The sequence below is a fragment of the Metschnikowia bicuspidata genome, assembly GCF_001664035.1.
Source record: "Metschnikowia bicuspidata var. bicuspidata NRRL YB-4993 chromosome Unknown METBIscaffold_1, whole genome shotgun sequence".
NCBI classification, from domain to species: domain Eukaryota; kingdom Fungi; phylum Ascomycota; class Pichiomycetes; order Serinales; family Metschnikowiaceae; genus Metschnikowia; species Metschnikowia bicuspidata.
In genome coordinates this window covers 2,540,854-2,561,948 of record NW_017387731.1, presented here as the reverse complement: position 1 = coordinate 2,561,948, position 21,095 = coordinate 2,540,854, and the positions used below count along the sequence as shown (strand labels likewise).

Here is a 21,095-nt window from a genome sequence, read left to right as displayed (position 1 = left end):
TCTGTGCATATTGCGAGAGATGAAACTGCGAAAAGCGGCAAAAGCTACTCATCGCATAAGCAAACTAAATATGCGCATGGGAACACAACAAAAAACTTTAGGCCAGAATCATCGTCTTTGAACTTAGTTTGCACCAAAAAAGACTCTGATTTTACATTCCAAGAATAAACGACCAGTTGCATTTTTTAAAGGCCTATAACTTAAAGGTTTTCCCTCAGTAAATGTCAATTATTTGCGTTGAATAGTCCATGTCAGGGTGTTCAGAAGACAATTTGTTGAGAACTCTCTTCTTGGACACAAGCCTGTTCTCTCTTACCTTTTCTGCTGCAGCGAAACAGTTGCCGCAGCCCAAAAGAATTAAACCCTCGAAAAAAAGCTCAAGCTTCTCAAAATCAACCTCCAGATCAGTAAGCTCAATGCAAAGCCTGAACGGGAATTGCAACATGATTGCCCGATGATCGAACAATTGGTTTGAAAGGTAAAAGTTGGCAGATGCGAGAAACGCATGTGAGCTATCAAACTGGCCCCTAGCTTTTGGTTTCACGAAAAACATGAGCCCCATGATCTCCTCGATTAAAGCCTTAATCAAAGGGTGACTCCTAGGAAGATGTAGTAGGCCTCGCGAAGTAAGAATTTTAAGATATAGAAAGTAAACATTCAGTTTGACCACCACATCGCACCACGAGTAATGGGTCTGTGCTGAGCTGTGTAAATCGATTCCATACGCGCAGTCTGACAAAACGATCCGATGAGCCACATCCAGATACAAAGGATGAGCAGGGTTGTCCAACAGTATGATGTAGTGATTCCGTGACAGCACACCAGGCACGACATTCTGTCTCAATGCTTGATTAATGAGGGCCATGATATTGGTGATGGCCTCAGGCGACGCCTGTCGGGGTTTACCCATATAACTGCCAATGTTCAAGTGGCAAATCGTGTCCAATATCTCGTAGATGATTTTTATTAATTCAGGAGTAAGTGCGTTGAAGGTGTTGAACGCGCTATTCGATTTTGACGCGGGAATCATGAGCCCGAATTTTTTCAATGCGATGATATGATCTTGATCGTCTATCATCGCATCAAACTTGCCAGTGATCGCCCACAAGTCTGCCAACTGGTCGCTTTTGATTGCATCTATAGGAAGACACATATTTGTGTTCCAGTCGTAGCAGAAAAACAACAGTTTGGCTATGACAATCCCAAGTGATTCAGGTCGGTGTAGCGAGCTTTGTGCCTTTAAACTTTTGTACTTGATGAGAAGCGATCGGGCACTATCAAGGTGAACTACCCATGACACAGGTGTTTGAGAGGTGTCACCACACCAGATGTCAGAAAAAAGCATCGTGAGAATGAGCACAGTGAGAATGAGGCCTTCGATGTGCCAAAGTGACAGCTCGTTATTTTTAAGATCGGTGAATGCCCGCACAATGAGGCGCATACACACGCGAGTATACTTCTTTTGGTTCTGCTCGTGTTTCGGGTCCTTTTTTATTGTGAAAAGACACGATGCGCTGAGCGCCATCATTGCATACACCATGAACTTTAAAACCATCAGGTACTCGAGAAGCACGTGGATGACCTCGTTGTTGGTGGTGTTAGAGATGAACGGGAAAAAATAGAGACATCCTTGCCCAGATACCATGTCCCGGAAGTATGTTTGCTCGTCCTCTGAGAGCTTATACGTGTCAATTACAGTTTGCATGAGCTGTGCGTTGCTGATTTCCTGGCGGGGGTCTTGTGCCACGGAGTCTCGCATGCTGTTGCTGAAGGCGTTCCAGGACTGTGCTAGCATCGGATTGCTACCCACATCTGTGTTTTGGAGATACGATTCAAACTCCTTCTCGTCGAAAAATACGTTCTTTTTGGGGCTGTCGTTAAGGATGATCTGCGAGTGGAAAGGTTTCAAGTCCGCAAACCGCTCAGACAGCAGGGGAGACATTGCTGTGTACGCCGGCGCAACAACATGTGTCTCATAGTTTGCTAGGCCATGTACCAACGTGTTCGCTTCATCAAACACGTTTTCGAATAGGAGCATATCAAGATCACTGGGCACATCGGATTTTGATATGAGTGCTTGGGCCTGGACAAGCTCGTAATGTTGCAGGATTTGCAGGCTGGGCGCAGATATTGAGGAAGTGGGCCTCCTGAGCCTATCTCTTTGTTGCCGAGGCTTGTTTTTTGTAGACGGGTCTGGGAAAACGCATACCATATCGACGCGGACGCAATTTCCGCATGTCGGGTGGACCTCATCGCATTTGATTTTGCGCCGCTTGCACTCACGACAACCAGAACGCGAATATCGTCTTTTTACTATGGGTGGTTTGGGGGGCAAGTCGTCCATGCTGGCGGCGCTAGGGGGGTAGTAGCAGGGTCTTGGGATGATATATTGAGGTTTGAGGCGCATTGCACCCTGTGCGCCATGTGACGCACCGCGAATTTTCATGTACCTGCGCAAAGAAAAAAAGACTGGAACTGCCTAAACAGGAGAATCTGCCTCAATGAAATAGGCAACTTTAAGTCGGAATGACAATAGAGTTTTTTTTTGTTGGGATATATGTTGTTAAAGACCTTGTTTCACGCTTCGGCTCGACAACGGCAGACTAAAAGAGAGTGTGCTATCGTCATCCACTCGAAGTCCGTCCTGCGGCAACGGGGGGTTAGGCGGCGTGCTGGCCACTAATAATTGCCCATTCTGGGGACACAGCACCATTTCTTTGCGGCTTCTTACGACTGAGTTAGTAGCATTTGTATTTTTAGAGAAATCCTCCATCCCAGATCGACTTCTATATGTGCCAAACGCGACATTGATAATGAACACGCCGCCCACAATAAGCCCTGTGAACAAGACTGTCAGTTTCCAGCTAATTGGGTTCATGAACCCGTTCAATATATCAGCGAAAGTCTCAGCAGTAATTTGAGACTTTCCGATTTGCTGTGGATCACGATTCATGCATTTTTCCAATGCCATGCACGTTTCTTCGAGCGCAGGAGCACGTATATTCGTGCCGTCATTCGAACAGCGGTTTCGGTAGTATTGCCTCGAACAAAGGGAGATTTCTTGAATAGCATCCGCCGTGTACATTTCAATTTTGTGTCTGACATCTTGACGGACAGTGCGTACGACAGTGTATAGTAGATAGATCACCACAGATACAATCACGGCGTTGAAGAATAGTTGCAAGTAAAGCAGCAAAACATATGGGATTCTTGGGTCCACTGCAATGCGGGCCCAGAACAGAGGGACAGTATCGACTTGATTTGTTCCCATTGATGGACCCCCTTCTTTGCTCGGCCGATCAACATGCATTAAATTCACTTGGAATTCGTGATCCGGAGCCAGGCCGTATGACACAACTTCTTTCGTGGGAGAAAAGAACACTTTGTGGGCCCCCGCGGGATGAAGAGCGGTACTTCCCGGTACATCGTTGGCAACAGAATAATACGACGAATTGTGCTCTACCGCATCTCGTGGAACCTCATTGCCTTTGTACGATAGCAGAGACTCGTTGAACGGCGTTTTATTCTTGAGGATCGAGTGTGAGGGAAGACTGCTTTTAGAGCCATTCGGAGGATACTCGGAGACTGATTCGAACAACAGGTCAGTAGGTACACTTTTGCCATGCCGCTGTGAGCTTATAGGCGTAGACGTTTCTAGCTCACTGGGTATAACAATGTGATTGGTGAGGCTGTCTGCCAGAGGCATGGATTCTTGGCTCATGCTACACAGCTGAAGAGTAGGGGATGAAATCAGGAGAGTTTCGTGCTGGTTTGTGCCTATTTTATTGAGTTGTGCCCCTTTTGTTGCAATTAAGAATTGTTTTTTCTTCAACATGCATGTTTAGTCTTCGCTTCCGCGCACGCATGAAAACATCTTGCACGTAGGTGCGTTTTGAGTAGCGTTGGGCTTGGGCGAGGTAAGCCGCACATGTCAACGTTTAGTTCCCCGCTCGTCTCTCGCTTAAATGTCGAATTTCAAGCTTCGAGATGTCATCCACTCATACAAATACGCACTGAACGACGAAGAAAAAACAGTTAAGCCAAAAACAAGAAGCAAAGTCGCAAAGCCTTCCATAAATAGAAAGAAGATCGATAGCAAAATAACTGATCGCTATACAAAGCAAGACCATGATCTCAAAGATTTGCCTCCTTCTGTGAAGCCAGGGCTCACGCTTGTTTTTGTAGGATTTAATCCGGGAGTTGAGTCTTCAAAAAAGCAGCACCATTATGCCCACCCAACCAATTTATTTTGGAAGTTATTCAATGCTCTGGATATTCTCTCTGTGGTTCTAGATATTCGCAATGTCTCTGTTCTGGCCCATGGCAAGCTCATCAGCGAAATTTACTGTGATGGAAAATCTCAAGCACGGGCAGAGCATGACTTCAAGCTTTTGGATCTTGGTATTGGCTTTACTGATTTGGTTCTTCGATGCACAAAGCAAGCCTCGGAACTTTCTCTGCATGAAAAAGCAGAAAACGTGCCAAGACTACTTAAGGAGTTTGAAATCTCACAAGCTCCATTCATAGTATTTATTGGGAAAGGGATTTGGGAGGTTGTTTGCAAATATCTTGTGCCGAAGCATCGATTGAATGCGCATAATTTTTCTTGGGGTCTTCAGAAAGATCTTCTCGTGATGCTGAGATTCAACACATTTTGTCTGCATCGGCCCGAAGTTTATGTATTTCCAAATACCTCCGGCTTGGTTGCACTGATGAAGTATCCGCAAAAACTTGACTTATGGCAAAACCTTGTGGCAGATATGCGAAAGATCCCGGATTCTGAGAATGGATAAAGCTTTCCAGCGTTGGTTCTATACGGATATGAGCTCGGTTATCACACCGCTGAAATGTGCCTTCAATCTTGCTCAATTTTCTCATCAGTCATAATGTGCCCTTTTGTGTCTGAATACTCAAGTTCTTTGACGTATCCAATGTCGATCAGAAGCTTCCCAGCTCGTTGTTTTTTCAGCTACATTTGAGTCCTCTATATCCATAGAATTTGAGACTTCTGAGCCCTGGCTTAATATATGGAACATGTGTCCACAGTATCCAGTACAACTTTCATGAAGGCAGTCTAACACTCCAAAAAAGGAATATAATGGCCACAATAAAATGGAATAGAATGGAAAATAAATCTCAGATTATAAAAACAACCTAATATATATTTGCCATAGCAGCAGGCTATGGCTGAGGTCACAAAGGCATAATTGGACAAACATACGCCATTATAATCTTTGAGACAAAAGATTTTTTACATTGTATTATATTGGTTTTATATGCAGCAAGAATGGGCGATATTGACCATCGAGGATTTTGATCATCTCAAATTGAAAATTTCGGAAACCTCTTTCCCAAAGAGACTTCATCCATTTTTTCGACTTTTCATTTTTCTTTCTTCCACACCGCAGCGAAAGCTTCATTGAGTGCCACGTCAAATCTAGCTCTAGTTTCATCGTCTATCTTCTCTCCGTACTGCCCAAAATGTGCAGTAAAGAGCTTATCCGTGAAAGCTCTTATACTGGTGCAGTGCCTTTTGTTGCAGCAGTCCTGGTATCTCAACTTTTTCAAAGCTTCCTGCTGAATTTCCATGCAGATTTTTGTTCGAACAATCTCGTCAGAACAATCATTACCTAGAAACAGCCATCCTCGATAACAAGTGACCACGGCTTGCAGAAGCTCTGCACAATTCACAGAAGCGACTTTACGCGGCGTCTCACGGTGCTTATATTGGTCAAATTCGTCATTATATTCATTACTCTGACTCGCTAGCACCTCTTGTACTTGGGCTTCTCTGGGATCTTCATTAAGATCGTTGAGTCTGTGCGAAGGGTCGGTCTCTTTGAAGAATTCCTTAAGGCTTTGAGGAAGCTCTTTATCAAGTGTATCAGAGCTCTTATCTCCAGACGTAAATGGCCACATCAAAACGGAATTGGATGGATGGATCAGCTCTTTTCAGTTCATGGATGTTCTCGCACCCGCATATTGCATCTTTCTGCCGAGGTGCACGGGTTGCAGGTGAGCATTAAGTACATGCGTTCAGCGATCACGGAAGCAAAAAACTAAACATTTGATTCATTCTCTTCTAGTTGTATTTAATTTATGGTGTCAACGGCTCATTGTGCACATTAGATTCTTTCGAGAATTCCCTCGAAGAGCCTGCCAATTTCAACATCGAGAACATTCAAGGCTTCATCGGTAGCAGGGATATTTCTGGCCGCATCCAAGACGGCCCTGGAATGCTCCAATTTCTGAACAATTGTCAATCTTAATCTCATTACTATGGGTGAGAGTCTCACCACCTCTGTGGCGCTCATCTTGGAAATTCTGTTATTTGCATAGTAGCCATCGATGAGAAAGGAAACCTGGGTGTCGAATTTCTGAAATAAGTCGAAGAATTTGACAAAAAAATTGGTATTAGAAGCCAGCAGTGTAGCTAGTGATGGCAATGTGTAGTAGGCAAGCCAGTCTTCCAAGTCGCCCAAAATCTTTATGTAGTACTCTTCTTGACCGAATAGGGGATCGTGGCTCAAAAGCAGAATCCATAGAAGATCGACGACCGGCAGGAGATCGTCGATTATTTGAGTAGGCGTGTAGGTTATGGCAGACTCTGCCTGATTCTTGATAAATTTCCGCTGTATCTGAAGAAGCTGTGCATCGACGTAATTGACGAAGTTGCTCTGTTGCGAAAGCGTTATCGGCTGGCGCTTCGTTCCCTCCACGAATTGCTTTTTTACTTGCTGATAAGCATCTTCGAAGGGTAATGTCCACAGAGATACCGATATTCTGACGGGTGAGAATACCGGAGGCAGATTTTCAATATTCTCATTTCCCGAAGACGCTCTAGTGACGGGCTCTGGTGTAACACTAGAGAACTTTGCAGCCATGTCCCTTGATGTGTTTTGCAAAGCTGGGCTCTTTATATTCTCATCCTCCTCCTCCAAATCTGGGTTGAGGTCCAAATCTAGAGAGATCGGCCTACTGGGAATATCCACTTCCTCGTCGGGCTGCACGTGATCTGGCGTAGGAGGTGTTTCCATTATTAAGCGATAATCTTGCGAAGCTTGAAGTTCAAAACAAATACGCCGGTAGGAATCCCACACAGTTGCTCTGGAAATTAACAGTCGTGTAATGTTTTGAAACTTCTGCAATGGCTTTATTTGTTCAGATGTATTTCCTGGGGAACTGCGGGTGAGTTGATCCAACGTGCAGGCAGTACAGCTTTGAGGTAATTTCCGTGAGGTGATTTCTGTGAAGTAATTTCTACAAGGTGATTTTCTCTTGCTTTGACAACTATGGTAAGTAACGTGGAGAATTCGCTTACATCAGTAGTTACTTTTTTTTGGTTTTTTGTCTTTTTTGAGGCTAGGCATTTCTGAAGATATGAATATGAATAATCTATTCTACCAACTAAGTCACAAAAGTATTGTGAGTACAGACAGTGACTAACAGCTGACCATGGGATAGATAAAAAAACTTAAGCTTGGCTTTGGCTTTGGCTTTCGCTTTGGCTTTGGCTTTTCAGGCTATATAACCCACAGGCTTTGAAGTTCCAAGTATCTGAAAGCAGCGCAGCTATTTGTTCACTCCAGATTCAACCTTGAATAATATTAAAACATGCCAGTTTGTAAATGACAGGACCCGCCCGCCAGGACCTTGATTCTAGTCAGCGCATTTGGGATTTTGAAGTATTGCGGAAAAAACAAGACGCATCATCGGTGTTTTTCCTGATGCCTATATCCATGTGAACAGCCCTCGAACAAACCATCTACGCTCTTCGCGGTTATGCTCCTTTATCAGGCAAAAAAAATCTAGTAGGCAAGAAAGTCACCAGTTGGCTCATGATCGGTCGCCCGCATTTTGGGGGCAGCGCTGAAACTTTCTTTCTTCGAGCAAAAAAAAGCCCATTTCAAAGGCCATGCTTCGCGTGACTTGTGGGCAGTTCTCGACATATAGCGATATTTTTCTGCAAAAACGCCCTTCACATACAGGCAACACTACTGAGAAAGACAAAGCATCACGTCCACAAAACCGTGTTCCAATGTAACCAGACATAACTATATCCAACTTGCCCAAGACGGGCCCAAGCGCCCGAGGCCGCGTCACGTGATCCTCACATCCGTGCATCCCGTAAATTTGCCACGCATGCTCATACGGGGTTTCCTGTCTGGTGACGCCTTGCGGAATGATGAGCGCAATGTTGGCACATGGCTCCCAGAACTCAAATCTAGCAGGCGGAACAAAAACACCAATACGCAAAAAATATTGTTAATAAGTCCGGCAAAGTCAGACCTTCCTGATGCAGGGGCGCCCTGGATGTCTTGCTTTTTTTTCATCGACTTGTCTCGATTTTTCTGGTCTGGAGCAGTAGACAAGCTCGAGGGCCAGGCCCCGAGACCGGATTTATGCTCCGGGCTTCCATAACCGCCGATATCTCCGTGCGGCCCCATCCTGCTCTGCGTACAATAGTGACGTCTGTGTGCTTATCAAGCGCCTGTAGAAATTAGGCAGCAGTGGCAACTTCTTTTTTCCCACTGAACAACCCCTAGTAGCGTTTCCCTCCCGTTTCACCCGTGTTTCACCTCTGGCCCACCCGTGTTCCAGCACTGTCTCACCCGTGTTCCACCTCTGTTCCACCTTCCTCCACACCGCCCTCCGACTCGCCCATACTGGCACCGCCGCATTTGAAACACACACCCTGCGATCCTTGGTGCCCCCACTTTAACATTCGTGGAAAAGAAATCTACACCAGCCCATCCTTAGTTACAGGGGTTCCAATCTACTCCTTGCCAGAGACCTCGCGTTTTTACTCGCGAAACCACCCCTGGGGTATATTCCAAACACCCCTCTTTTCTACTCATAGTTGAAGAGACCAAAACATAAGCAGCCCTTTCCTGACTTGGCTGCAACGCCCCTGTTTACACTAGCTTTTTACGCGCCAGCACCCCAAAGCTCATCCTGTAAACATGCCTGTGACTCAGGTAAAGCAGGGCTTAAAAACACCCGCCGAGCCTGAAACAAGAACACAAAAGTCGGCAAACCACCACATCAAACTATACGCGCCGGGGTTCCATGTTTCCGTTCCCTCGCTGCAAAAGCAACGGGGCGAACTAGCCGCTCACAAATTAAACAGCCACAAGGACAACGCAAAGCATAAGCCCCGGGGCCCACCCTCCCACTCTTGCCTTTCCCCTTACGCCTACACAGATGCCTACGCGGCGTTTTTCGCTGGGTCAAAGGCACTTCTAGGCACGGCCAGAATCCCTCATCTCACAAACGAGTATTTGCGGCCAAACGCCCGGTTTGTCGGCGGCCAGCAAAGCGGTGTGCTGCGCTACGATATCCAGGTAGAAATCAAGACGGTTGACCTCGTCAGCTCTTTGGTGACGGGCTTCTTTCAGATCAGCGGCCTAACCGAGGAGCACCCTTTGATTACCACGTGTTTCAAGGGTGAGATAATCAACAACCCGCTTCACCGGATGCGCTGGGGCAGTGCCCCGGTGGCCCCTCGGCGGTACTCGTTTATCACCGAGGAAACCAACTGGCTGTCGTTTCCCAAAAACGACCTCGAGCACTGGAAGAAGCTCACGGGCTGCGACAGCCAGTGTTCTGAAGCGGACTTACGCCTGAGGCTCCTGCGCATCCAGGCAGGCGAGCAGGATTCCCTGTACATATACATGCGCTGGAAGGAAGAGTTTTTGTTGCCTGACTCCCGCGTGAAACTGTTGACCGGTGCATCCTTCGAGGGCTTCTACTATGTGGTGCTCAACATCGGCTCGGGCAGCCGGGCCACGGACGAGAAGCGGCTAGGCCCTGCCATCCCTCCGGGGACCATGAGCGGGCTTTATTTCTACACGCAGAGTGAAAAGTTCCAGTCACTCTCCTTGCTGTACGTGGAGGACAGGGGCCAGGCAAGCACGTTTGAATTTGCGTGAGCTGGTTGGTTTTAGGTCCAATATCCACACTTGTGCGAGTTTGTTCATTTCATCTTTTGGATTGCAGAGCGCCGTGAAGCGTCTCTGCTTGGGTTTTTTTAGGTTCATTTGTACATTTAATTGTGATTCTTTTTTGTTCATCGTATGCATTCTGTTTCAAGTCGGTCTTGTGCCCCCGAAACCCCCTAGTTTCAATTACGTTCGCAGGCATGGATGTCTGATGTCAAGATACTTCTTACAGGTCAGGCTTGTGTGTATTCATCTATAAACAGTTGTTGAAGCGGTGAACCCAGTACTGGGCTTCTAGGTGCAAAGAGTAGACTTCAGTCCAGCCTGGGGCTCACGCCTTCAAGTCTCTGTGGGCATAGATCCTGGCCGTGTATGGCTCTTCGAAGAGCAAGGCCACGCGGTACATGACGTAAACAAACGCGGAAACCAAGATTCCTGTTGGCTTGCCGTACCACAAGGCGGTGCCCAAGAAGCAGAGCGTCAGGCCGTTGTACATCGGGTTGTTGTTGATGTTGAAGGGGAACGACGTGACCCTGTCCTTCATCAAAATACCAAAGTAGTCGCCCAAGTAGGTGCCCGTGACTCCCAAAGCCCACATCGACGAGATCACAAGCACGTTTCCGAATGCGAAGGTCGCCACAGCCAAGGCCTGGACCACTGGGGATTCAACCAATGGCGCATATGTGGGCTGTTGCATCAAGGCCGAGTGGTACACGTGATCACGGTAGATACCCAAAGAGAAAATGGTGATTGCCAAGAGGTAGCATCCCCTGTATGCACCGCCCACGGCCTTGGACAAGAAATGGGTCTTGTGCTGGAGCCTGGCGACAATGTTCCAAAACACGGGGTTGAAAACAATGGTGGCAAGCGCAAATCTGAGCTCAGGCGTGTTGTCCACGTAGTCCTGGTGGTTGTACAATAAGTGTAAGAGCTGTTCTTGTTTCATCTATGAGGTTAGTATCATGTACTTTTTTAGTAAGGGAAGTTCAGCAGTTGTATGGATCGCAATTTGAAACAGGTGCTTAGGATGGACTTTTTCTGATTTTTTCTTGCTTTGTCGGAGAAGGCACCTTTGCTCGTAGTTATAGTTGCTAGCCGCCGGCCTTGGGTTGCTCGAAAACAAAAAGGCAATTGTTCGATGACAGACGAGATCTGAATTGCACGAGCTAAACCATGATGAGTGCTTTTATTCAATTGCTGTGATTTTAAGCTTGTGGATACATACGACTAAAGGAAAAATGTTGATTCTGAAAAGAACGCGGATTGAAACCAGACCGCGATCTAATATACGCATGGTTGGCAGCGCGAGAAACGCATGTGATTCTCGCCTCGTCCCCGCGTCACGTGACTCCCAACATTGGGTATGGCCTGGGTTATCTGCCGCCATCTGTACTTGCCTTATAACGGGTAAGATTCGTGCCAGCTTTAGTGAGGGAGAGATGATGAGTAATGAAAATGTAAATTTTGAAATGCTTAGAATTTAAATTAAGTTTTTACGCGTGGACGGAAGTTGGCAGTTCAGCCAGTATTTTGGTTTGTGTGGTTTAAATTGACATTTGATGTAGCGATCGATCCTTTAGCAGATAAAAAGATAAAACACCAATGTTTACACACATATAAACTCCCAAAAAAACATATATTCGAAGCGGATACAGGTGTGACGTAATGATGTGTTTCAGAATGATCATACGGACATTTGAAAGTCAGGTTTAATTACGGCGGATATTTCGGGTTCATGCGGCAGAAGCTTTTGAGCATTCACGAGCTCCCAGAGGTGATCTTTCACCCAGCTTGAAGACGCTGCTCGTTAGTGGTGTTTCATTTGCATTCATTGAGTGTTGCCGGGCACTTTTGTGTTTGTTTCGAAACTCAGAAGCCCATTGCGAGAAAGGCGGTATTTTGGTATTGTTTTGATAGCCATTGTGTGGGCACATTGCGAGCCTCGACCTCCGCTAGGTAGACCTTACAGACATCGGAGTGGGCAGCATGCTTCAAATTAGCGTTCTTGCAAATACCGAACTTTCGATTGCAATGACCACATGGTGTAATTTCGTGATTAGGAGCTGTGGAAGCTGAGTGCGTATCAACAGGCTCATCAGCCATTGACGCTGAAATTGCGCTGAAAGTACCAAATGAGCTCAGGTATCGCGCTAGCATTGTCGGAAAGACGTGAGATATCAAGGGGTATCAAGAGACGAGATACCAAGAGATCTGAGAGACAAGATATCAAGAGATCTGAGAGACGAGATTACAAGAGGTATGACTGAATTTTTTTGTTTCGGGTTTTGCGATTGCATTCAATGTGACAAAGTGTTTGAACAGTAAACATGGGCATCAACCCCGAGCCGGAAACTGGAAATGCCCAAGTCGCAAAACATATGCTTGCATTTGGCTGGAGTCGGCATATCATACCGAGCATTCAAGAAGATGCTGGGTATTAGCTGATAATACATGCCTTGCCAAGGGGATTCACACAAGAGCCGGCCTTCATATTCTTGATGCGTTTGACACAAGTAGGTGGCAATGACCTGGCTTATCTGCGTGAATTAACCTTTATGAGAAAGCGCGAGTACTCCAATAGGCCTCGTTGCTTAGGGCGCCTCAGAGTCCTTTCCCATACAAAGCAGATGCAATCTGTAAAAGCCACATTCGGGTAGCCTTCCCGGGCCGAGCCGTGAAACCACAACATGTCACGATACTCCCATGCTCCTAATACTTTGAGCTGTTGATGGGGCCCGTGCGAACAGTTGGATTCGCGTGCGCCGTACTCATTTGAAATCAGCGGGCCCACAATTTTTGGCCTTCTCCGGCAGGATCATCCACCCGTCCTGGAACCGACAAGGCCCATGTCCAACTAGTCGGTGGAAGCTGCGTCGCTGCTCTCGGGATCTGTGACTTGCACTGCATGGTGTGCCAGGTTTGCAGACGGCCAGGACAAGCCGTATATTATAAAGTGCGCCAAGGCCGGGGCACCACGCCGTCTTCAAGCATTGTCCTTGCAGTTGTGCAGGAGTATTGTCCTTGGAGTGTCGTTGTTGAAGCCAACTTGAAATGGTCTTTTTCAGGCCGTTTAGAAGGACACGCACATGGTTCCTTGGAGCCGTGCCATCAGCACCGCGCATGGTAAGAAGACGCCCCAGAATATGGCTCACCGCACCGCCAGAATAATAGCACCCCAGAATATTGACGCTCGCCCGAACACTGACCAGCAATACTCAAGACACCCACCAAATTCACACCCACCAAATCTCCCACGAAATCCCCATCACACTCACCAAATCCCCCACCAGATCCCCACCAAATCCCCACCAAACCCACCAAGACATCCCAAAAAAAAAGGCCGCCCCGCACAGCCGCACCTCGCCCTGGGCCCGGCCCGCGTTTCGCAGTCGCTCGCAGTCGGCCGCACCTCAGCTCCCAGCCCTCACTATACCCGTTTTTTCTCCCCATGAGACACCGAGTTTCGTACGTCCACACAGCCGCACACGCGGCGCCCATCAAATTCGCCAACGCCTCCTACGTGGAGCTAGCGCCGGACCTTTTCGTGGCCCGCGAGGACCGGTACACGGTGGCCGTGCAGCCGTATTCCCACGTCAAGGCCGTGCGCATCCAGATCTCCAGGCCGTCCTTGGCCACGCCGCCACACGCCGCCGCGGCCCGCCAATCCGGCGTGTTTGCCTACGAGTTCCAGGCCGGCGTGCACGTGTACGCCGTGCCCCAGGCCACGGTCGGGCCGCACGAGCAGGCCGAGTTCTACGCGCAGCTCAACGCCCTTCTCGGGCTGGTCTTGGGCGTCTCCGTGGCGCCGCAGGAGTGGGTGCGTTCGGTCGACAGCTTCTACTGGCACGCGCCGGGCGCGCCGCAGCCGCAAGTCGCCCAGGTGCCGCAGCTCCCGCGCGCCTGGGACGCGTTGGACTACTACTACTCCGCGGCGCAGTTGACCGTGTCCACCCTCGACGCAGACCTGCGGGCCTTGTCTGTGGCGGCCGCGGGCTGCGAGTACACGGAGGTCGGGGTGTTCGAGGTGCTGGCCCGCTCCTCGCGGGACGACGTGGTGCTTTCCGGCGCCCGGGTGGTCATGGACCCCACCGACCCGGACGCCCATGCCGCGCCGGTCCACCAGACGCTCTTCCACGTCAAGCCGCGCCACCGGCACTTGGCCCAGCACGCGGCCGTGGACTTGCGCGCCAACGGATTGCACCCGGTGTTGGAGATGGCCCGTATCCCGGACCCCCCGCGGGACGCAGACGTGCTGGCCTGCAAGTTGTACGGCTACCTCACGCTCGGCAAGTCCGTGTTTTTGGACCCGTACCAGGTGCCCGCACGGCTCGAGGTCGTGGCCAACTACGGCGTGCGCGACTTGGAGCTCCCGGCGTACGCGGTTCTGCAGTGGGGAAACGAGGTCTTGGTGGAGATGGAGGCCGGCGCCGGGGACTGGAACCTCACGCTCCACTCGCGGTACCAGCTTCCCAGCACCACGCAGACCCACACCGACGTGTCGGTGGACAAGCCCGTGCTCTTCTACGCGTGTGACGTGACCAGCGACGCGGTTCTCTTGCAGAACTCGCCGTTCGACACGCGCCGCGAGCTTGGCGGCTCGTTCGAGAGGTTCTTCACCGACGACACGGTGTTCTACCACCTTCTGGACCGCGGCACCTCCAGCGTGCGCATCCCCAACGCGTGCGGCAGTAAGGCCTCGGTGAGCCTTGCCACGGTGGTGGCGTTGGTGCTTGGGCTCATCGTGGTCATGCTGAAGGTATGCCGAAAATGGCGCCAGCCGGAGTGCTCGTGTGAGAGGCGGGATGGGGGCCTGTGTCGATGTGACACTGCACTTTGCAAACGGCGCGGGCCGTCGCCGCACGTGTCTTCTACAAAGAAGGAAGAATAGAGACATTGCTGGGGCTGCGGTGTGTGGCAATGCGGTGTGTAGCAACGCGTTGCAATGAGTCTCGACGGCATGTATTGTGATGTATGCCATGTATTGTCGTATAGTGTCGGGTATTGCCGTGTACTTCTATGTATTGTCATATACTGCCGGGTTGCCATGTATTGTCACATACTGCCATGTATTGCGATGCATTGCCGTTTATTGTCATATACTGCCATGTATACCATGTATTGCCATGTATGCCGTATATGTCATATATTGCGATATATTGCCATGTATACCATATATTGTCATGTATTGTCATATAATGCCATGTATCGCATATTATTGTCATATACTGCTATATAGTGTCATGCCATGTATACCATGTATTGCCGTGTATACTATGTATGCCGTGTATTGTCAGAAGCCCACCGAAGCACCGGCTATGTAAGCCTCAGGAATATAAAATCGGTCATTCTTCAATTTTTTGTACTTAATAAAGATACTTCATTAACACTTACACCAAAAAATATTTCATAAATAAGGAAGAAATTCCCAAGTTGGGGGAACCATTGCGATTAATATAAACGAGCACTAAAAGGTAGGTTGTGGATGCAAAGCCACATTCAAGGAACCATATTTCAACATGAGAAATATCAGTTAAGATTAAATGATGTAAAAAATTAATGCGCGAGCATTTACAGAAGCTAAATACATATATAATGTAAATACTATACTATAATTTAGTTTAATACTTCTGAACTACAGATCTGCCAAGTCATTCTAGTTCCAGTAAATTCATCAGAGGCACCATCGGAGCACCATAGAAGCACCATAGAAGCACCACCAGAAGCACCGGTTATACAAGCCTCAGGAATATATTATTTAATATAATTTTCAGTATTTTCAAGTAAATAAAGACATTTCATCAACACGAATCACCAAAAACAATTTTATGAGTAAAGGAAGAAATTTTCAAATTGGGGGAACTATTGCGACTATTATAAACGATCTCTGTAAAGCGAATCTAGATTGTTGATCTGAAGCAAAGCCACATTCAAGGAATCATTTTTCAACACAAGAGTGGCTAGTTGAGAACAGTTGATTTAATTGATGCACGAGCAGCTATAGGAGCTAAGCACATATAATGTAAAAACTATAGTATAATTCAGTGTAATACTTCTGAGCTACAGATCTACCACGCATTGCCATGCATTGCCATATACTGCCATGTATTGTCATGCATTGCCATGTATTGCCAAATACTGCCACGTATAGCCATGCATTGCCATATACTGCCACGCACTGCCTTACACCATGTACTGTTTTGGCGCACATCATGACACGCAAACGACTGCGTTGCATCGCCTATCGCTCCGGCTGGAACCTTCGCCAGCCGCCGCTCTATCATATAGCCACCCCAAAAAAGACCGCAGCTCCAGCCGTCCCTACAACTCGTCCTTCTCCAAGGCTGCGGCCCCCACGGGCAAGACCTTGTAGTCCACATACAAGTGGCCATACTCGTCGTGGTCGTGCGCGTGTGGCATGCCGTGCCCCTTGATGATATCCACCTGGCCGTCCATCACCGCGTGGCCCTTGTCGCGCCTGAGCGTCACGACCTCGTCGTCAAACATGCGGATCTCGCGCTGCCACCCGCCCGCCCCGGCCTCCTGCGCCGTGAGCACCTCCGTGCGGTAGAGGTGGTCGCCCACGCGGCGGAAGCCCCAGTTCTCGTGCTCGGCCTCCACAAACCGGATGTTCAAGTTGCCCGGCACCCAGTCCGGGCTCTGGTCGCCCTCGCCCTCGAGCACGTGCGTGTGGCCCTTCGGCGTGCCTGGCGCCACAAACACGCTGTAGTTCCTGGGCGCCTTCTGCACGCGCGCGCCGCCACACGCCTGGCACTTGTTGGCTATCGTGCTGCCGGAGCCCTGGCACTGGTCACACGGGGTCTGCACACGCTGGATCATCGGGCCAAACTGCACCGTCTGCGTGAACATGCCCGAGCCGCTGCACTTGCCACACGTCTTGCGCTTCGAGTCCGCGCTGCCGCTGCCGGAGCACGCGGCGCAAATGTTCAGCATATGGACGCTGAACTCCAAGTCCTTGCCCACGTAGAAGTCCTGGAGCGAGAGCCGCACCACCACCTGCGTGTCACCGCCACGCTGCTGCCTCTGTTGCCGCTGGCCGCCGAACCCGGCGTGGCCGCCGTGGAAAAACTGGTTGAAAATGTCGTTGAACCCGCCCTGTTGGCCCGCGCCGCCGTCGGGATCGCCGTACTTGTCGTAATTCTCCCGTTTTTGCGGGTCGTCGAGGATCCCGTACGCTTCGCCGACCTGGAGAAACCGCTCGTGCGCCTCGGGATCGGGGTTTTTGTCCGGGTGGTACTGCTTGGACAACTGCCTATACTGCGATTTGATGGTTCGGTCGTCCGCGTCACGAGGCACGCCGAGAACTTCGTACGGGTCCAAGCCGGCGGCCACGAGACACGCTAACAAACACGCCATGGATATGAGACGCACGGCGATCATGGTGCGTTTTTGGGTGAAGCGATGGGAATGGTGGAAAAGCAGGGGTATGAGGTCTGTGGAAAGATTGCAAAATGTTGACGTGTACTCTAGCGGGCCGCGCGCCGCGGGTCACGTGACGCCCGCTGCTCGGGCCCATCTTGTTTGCACCCATTAGATCCACAGCCCCCGTGCCAGTTTTGCGTGAATGGAGAGCCTGGCTGGTTTGAGCGGGACCCGGCAAGCACATGCAGGTTCTTTTTTCTTGTTTTGGCCGTGGGGGGCTGAAATTCCACAGGCCTTTTATGGCCTGCTGTGCTGCGTAACAATGCGAATGGCCAGTGACGCGGCCCGAGTGAGGCCTTGGATGGTTTCAGTACCAGATTTCTCAATTCAAGTATGTACGGTACTTCGGATCCTTAGAATACTACTATTCTCTAAAAACCCTTAAGGAAAAAAAGGGAACGAAATAAACTCTCCCTGTACGGAAGTTTCTTCCCTTTGCCACGTGAGGGATGGCTACATGGCGGATACCACGTGACAGATGGACCGTTCATGTGGCTTTATTAGAAGCACCATAAAGAAAAAAACAAACACTTCCAGTGTGCTGCCAACAGTCTGTCTTGGCTTTCTACTGTGATGCTACCCGCGGATGATTTTTCTGATGTCGTCATCTCCCATCGGTTCTCGGATCTCGTATTCCAAGGACTCGGGCATATATACCAGTTGAGCGCATACAGACAAGAGGTGCCAGCCTTGACTCGATATTTCTGCGCAGCTTTGAACTGACTTGCGCCTACAAGAATGGCTGCTTTGCGCAATGTCATTGGCAATAATATGTGGAGCTTTTTCCAAATGGCGCTTTTGCTCATACAGTGCCGTTTCCAGGCAACGCCATTTTTTCCGTTCAAACAGCACTTTCCTATTCGCTACATACTGCAGAAAAAAAGCGCCAGGCGCTAATTTATTAATTTTCTCAAAACGCAGAAAGACTTGGACAAGACATGTGTCTGGTATAAATGCAGAAGTAAGACACAGACAGCAACATTGCAAGAAATGCCGTGTGTTGAGTATTCCCAAAGCCAGGCTCCGATGGCTTTTCCAAAATCAAAATTCCACAATTCTTCAAAAAGACTTGCAGAGAGGTTCAGAGCCTAACTCTTTTTCTCGACAACCTTCAGGTGTTCAGGTAGACACACGTTCCCCGTTTAAATCATTAGCCTGGATCAGCCTAACTCGCACTGTGGCTAAAAACGGTGAATACTAATTATTCTGGAGTTGAATAAATGGACATATGCTCTCACGGGATTGGCGGACCTGACCAAAGGTATTTGCTTAATACATGGCGGTACATATACTTCATTGGGGTATGTTTTTTTAGTGTGTTGCAGTTCCCAGATAAAAGCTGATAAATCACATCATCTCAGTACCTAATACAATGTCCACTAATGACACATAAAACCATGGCACAACCATCTGAGTTGAAGCAACTACTACAGGAGACCTATCCTAGGAGCTGATGACGTAATATCCAATACGTAAACAGATACGGGCCAAGAGAACCGTCCAGGCCGTGACTAACGGAAGGGGACGGCCGACTTGGTACGTAGCTGAAAGCTGTTTAAAGGTTTTATATATGTATCATTTATATAGTTTGCTCCTTTAATCGGATGAGTCTACCGAAAGAAATTTACCTGATAAATCTCACAACAGGCGACAGGACGTATTTATCCAAGGATCCTGATCACCGTGGATCAAAAAAGAACAACTTCCAGTATCTTTATCTCAGTTCTGGGGCTCTTGTCACATAATGATCACGATTTTGTGACAGTTCTTCCATCTGATTAATTTGATTGAAGAGGGAAAAATACAGAAAATGGAATTGAATCTTGGAGGAAATTTCAAACGCATACCTTTTTTTCAATTGCTCCACTGAACGATCCTTGATCGCTAATTTACGAGTATGCAGCGAAATTTAAAGAAGATTCAACGACTGTGCGTGTTATCTTTTTTTCTTATAAAAACATTAAATTACAGCGTGTCACCTGAGAGATATAAGCCCCCACCACTACGAAAAAGTATAAAGCAAATTCCTGCAATAGATCGCAAACTTGGCTCAGGTGATAGGGCGCACCAAATCACGAGATCTTCCAGAGAGAATGTGACTCCCCTCGAAAGGACGTGTCATTGCATATCTGTGAGTGTGTGGAGGCTCTATAGTATATAGTTTTCTCCTCTGTCTCCGGGCAGAAATTTCCTTAGATACACATGTATCTTTAAAAAACAATAACAAATGCCGACCATTCGAATAATATTAACAATATGGCATCACATGCTTTCCTAAGAGCCAAAATTTACTAGGCGATTTATGCCTTTCTCGTTAAAAATTAACTCTTTCGCATGAAGGACGAACACAAATGTGCACAGATCTATATGTGAAAAATGTTTTTTAGTAAACTTAACTCACTCCGCCTAATTTTAGCCACGCTAGGTTTCGTGGTCTAGTTGGTTATGGCATCTGCTTAACACGCAGAACGTCCCCAGTTCGATCCTGGGCGAAATCAACGCGATAATTTTTTGTCTACCCGATAAATATTTTGAATATTATTATTAAGCTCTGGTAGACCCTTATGAGTAGAGAATTACTTTGAAGTTCAGGGATGAGGTACATAAATGTAGCAGTTGCCAAGCCCAAGGTGCTTGCTATCTATTACGAAAATGCGATCCGTCATTATTAGACTATAGGCTCTACATAATAATGAGGAAGAGAAATTGAAGAAGGCTTTATTCTATTACCCTTTTTACTATTTATTTGCTGATCTGGGATTGAAAACACAACAGTGTGAGAAATAGAAGTCTAATACAATTCCAACGCCCAAATCTATCAAGAAGAGGTTCAAGGTCTGGATGGTGAATTCACAAGATCTGCTTGGCGCGTTCATGGATAAATTCTTAAAACTGCATTCCAGTGCAAGGTCGTGTAGAGCTGAGTCAGGTTTATCTGCATTTACACAGCTCGAAGACGAGGCGATTCTCAAGGGAAAGCCCTTCTAGGTCAGGTCAATTTTCTGGTCTATATTTTCTGCTTCAAAAAGGATTTTTATGCATTTATGATGTGTTACTTAAGTCGAACATAAACACAAAGAAGATTTTCCAGGCACTCATTGATCAATAGGGAGGTACGGCGACTTTCTGCTAGTTGCAATAACAAAATAGCTAGACAGGCCCTTATATACAACTCATGTCTTTTCCCAATACGTTCAATGAGTACCCATTATATGAGGCTTATTCCAAGGTTCGGGAAAGAACTGGTATCATCGTTTTGACGCTCCGGAAAGGGCGCTCATTTTTCTTGATACATTCATTTATCAATGGAGTAGAACTATATAAGACGATATAAAAAATCTCCAGCTCATAAAACTATTTCACTATTTTTTGGTATAATTATCTGATAAAGGGACAAAACTATAGAATACTGTATAAAAGTTATTCTTCAGACAGCTCCCAGGTGTCGAAACTTAGCCCGCTCTTTTTTTTTTCTTTTTTTTTGGTAGATTCATCTGATTAAAGGGGCAAAACTATATAGCAAATGTATATAAAAAACCTTTAAACAGCTCCCAGCTAAGTACCAAGTGTCTTATCTCGGCCCGTCCCCTTCCGTTAGTCACGGCCTGGACAGTCCTCATGGCACGTATTATGTTTACGTATTGAATATTACGTCATCGACTCCTAGGATAGGTCTCCTGTAGTAGTTGCTTCAACTCAGATGGTTGTAGCGAT

General features: G+C 47.8%; 9 protein-coding genes and 1 non-coding gene across 10 annotated transcripts; 4 read left to right on the top strand and 6 right to left on the bottom strand.

The window, feature by feature from the left end:
* Positions 1-214: 214 nt before the first annotated feature.
* On the bottom strand, positions 215-2,344 carry METBIDRAFT_38006 (Zn(II)2Cys6 transcription factor domain-containing protein; the record flags this gene model as incomplete). The annotated part of the gene is made up of 1 exon (XM_018856942.1): positions 215-2,344. The coding sequence occupies one exon, from the start codon at positions 2,342-2,344 to the stop codon at positions 215-217; it is 2,130 nt and encodes a 709-aa protein (XP_018714013.1).
* Positions 2,345-2,692: 348 nt separating this feature from the next.
* METBIDRAFT_19906 (uncharacterized protein) lies at positions 2,693-3,217 on the bottom strand (the record flags this gene model as incomplete). Its single annotated transcript, XM_018854908.1, has 1 exon — positions 2,693-3,217. A coding segment is annotated over one exon (525 nt), but the record flags the coding sequence as incomplete, so codon positions are not given.
* Positions 3,218-3,965: 748 nt separating this feature from the next.
* Positions 3,966-4,793, top strand: METBIDRAFT_36812 (uncharacterized protein; the record flags this gene model as incomplete). Its single annotated transcript, XM_018856779.1, has 1 exon — positions 3,966-4,793. The coding sequence occupies one exon, from the start codon at positions 3,966-3,968 to the stop codon at positions 4,791-4,793; it is 828 nt and encodes a 275-aa protein (XP_018714011.1).
* A 589-nt stretch (positions 4,794-5,382) lies between these two features.
* METBIDRAFT_76531 (uncharacterized protein) lies at positions 5,383-5,919 on the bottom strand (the record flags this gene model as incomplete). Its single annotated transcript, XM_018858545.1, has 1 exon — positions 5,383-5,919. One exon carries the CDS (start codon positions 5,917-5,919, stop codon positions 5,383-5,385), a length of 537 nt encoding a protein of 178 aa, XP_018714010.1.
* A 206-nt stretch (positions 5,920-6,125) lies between these two features.
* Positions 6,126-7,037, bottom strand: METBIDRAFT_36511 (TFIIH complex subunit; the record flags this gene model as incomplete). Its single annotated transcript, XM_018856748.1, has 2 exons — positions 6,126-6,821; positions 6,864-7,037. 2 exons carry the CDS (start codon positions 7,035-7,037, stop codon positions 6,126-6,128), a joined length of 870 nt encoding a protein of 289 aa, XP_018714009.1.
* A 2,217-nt stretch (positions 7,038-9,254) lies between these two features.
* Positions 9,255-9,926, top strand: METBIDRAFT_25440 (glucose-induced degradation complex subunit; the record flags this gene model as incomplete). Its single annotated transcript, XM_018855296.1, has 1 exon — positions 9,255-9,926. A coding segment is annotated over one exon (672 nt), but the record flags the coding sequence as incomplete, so codon positions are not given.
* A 152-nt stretch (positions 9,927-10,078) lies between these two features.
* OPI3 (bifunctional phosphatidyl-N-methylethanolamine N-methyltransferase/phosphatidyl-N-dimethylethanolamine N-methyltransferase) lies at positions 10,079-11,157 on the bottom strand. Its single transcript, XM_018855528.1, has one exon. The coding sequence runs from the start codon at positions 10,885-10,887 to the stop codon at positions 10,273-10,275; it is 615 nt and encodes a 204-aa protein (XP_018714007.1). The 5' UTR covers positions 10,888-11,157; the 3' UTR covers positions 10,079-10,272.
* Positions 11,158-13,389: 2,232 nt separating this feature from the next.
* Positions 13,390-14,829, top strand: METBIDRAFT_76528 (uncharacterized protein; the record flags this gene model as incomplete). Its single annotated transcript, XM_018858544.1, has 1 exon — positions 13,390-14,829. One exon carries the CDS (start codon positions 13,390-13,392, stop codon positions 14,827-14,829), a length of 1,440 nt encoding a protein of 479 aa, XP_018714006.1.
* A 1,097-nt stretch (positions 14,830-15,926) lies between these two features.
* METBIDRAFT_29973 (uncharacterized protein) lies at positions 15,927-17,358 on the bottom strand. The gene has a single exon (XM_018855527.1). It carries the CDS (start codon positions 17,337-17,339, stop codon positions 16,260-16,262), a length of 1,080 nt encoding a protein of 359 aa, XP_018714005.1. The 5' UTR covers positions 17,340-17,358; the 3' UTR covers positions 15,927-16,259.
* Positions 17,359-19,805: 2,447 nt separating this feature from the next.
* Positions 19,806-19,879, top strand: METBIDRAFT_t63. Its single transcript has one exon. It is a non-coding gene; the product is annotated as a tRNA-Val (tRNA).
* The last annotated feature ends 1,216 nt before the right edge of the window (positions 19,880-21,095 follow it).

Bases quoted from the DNA above. Each gene is read 5' to 3' on its own strand.
- OPI3 (XM_018855528.1), bottom strand. From the start codon at position 10,887: ATGAAACAAGAACAGCTCTTACACTTATTGTACAACCACCAGGACTAC.
- METBIDRAFT_29973 (XM_018855527.1), bottom strand. From the start codon at position 17,339: ATGATCGCCGTGCGTCTCATATCCATGGCGTGTTTGTTAGCGTGTCTC.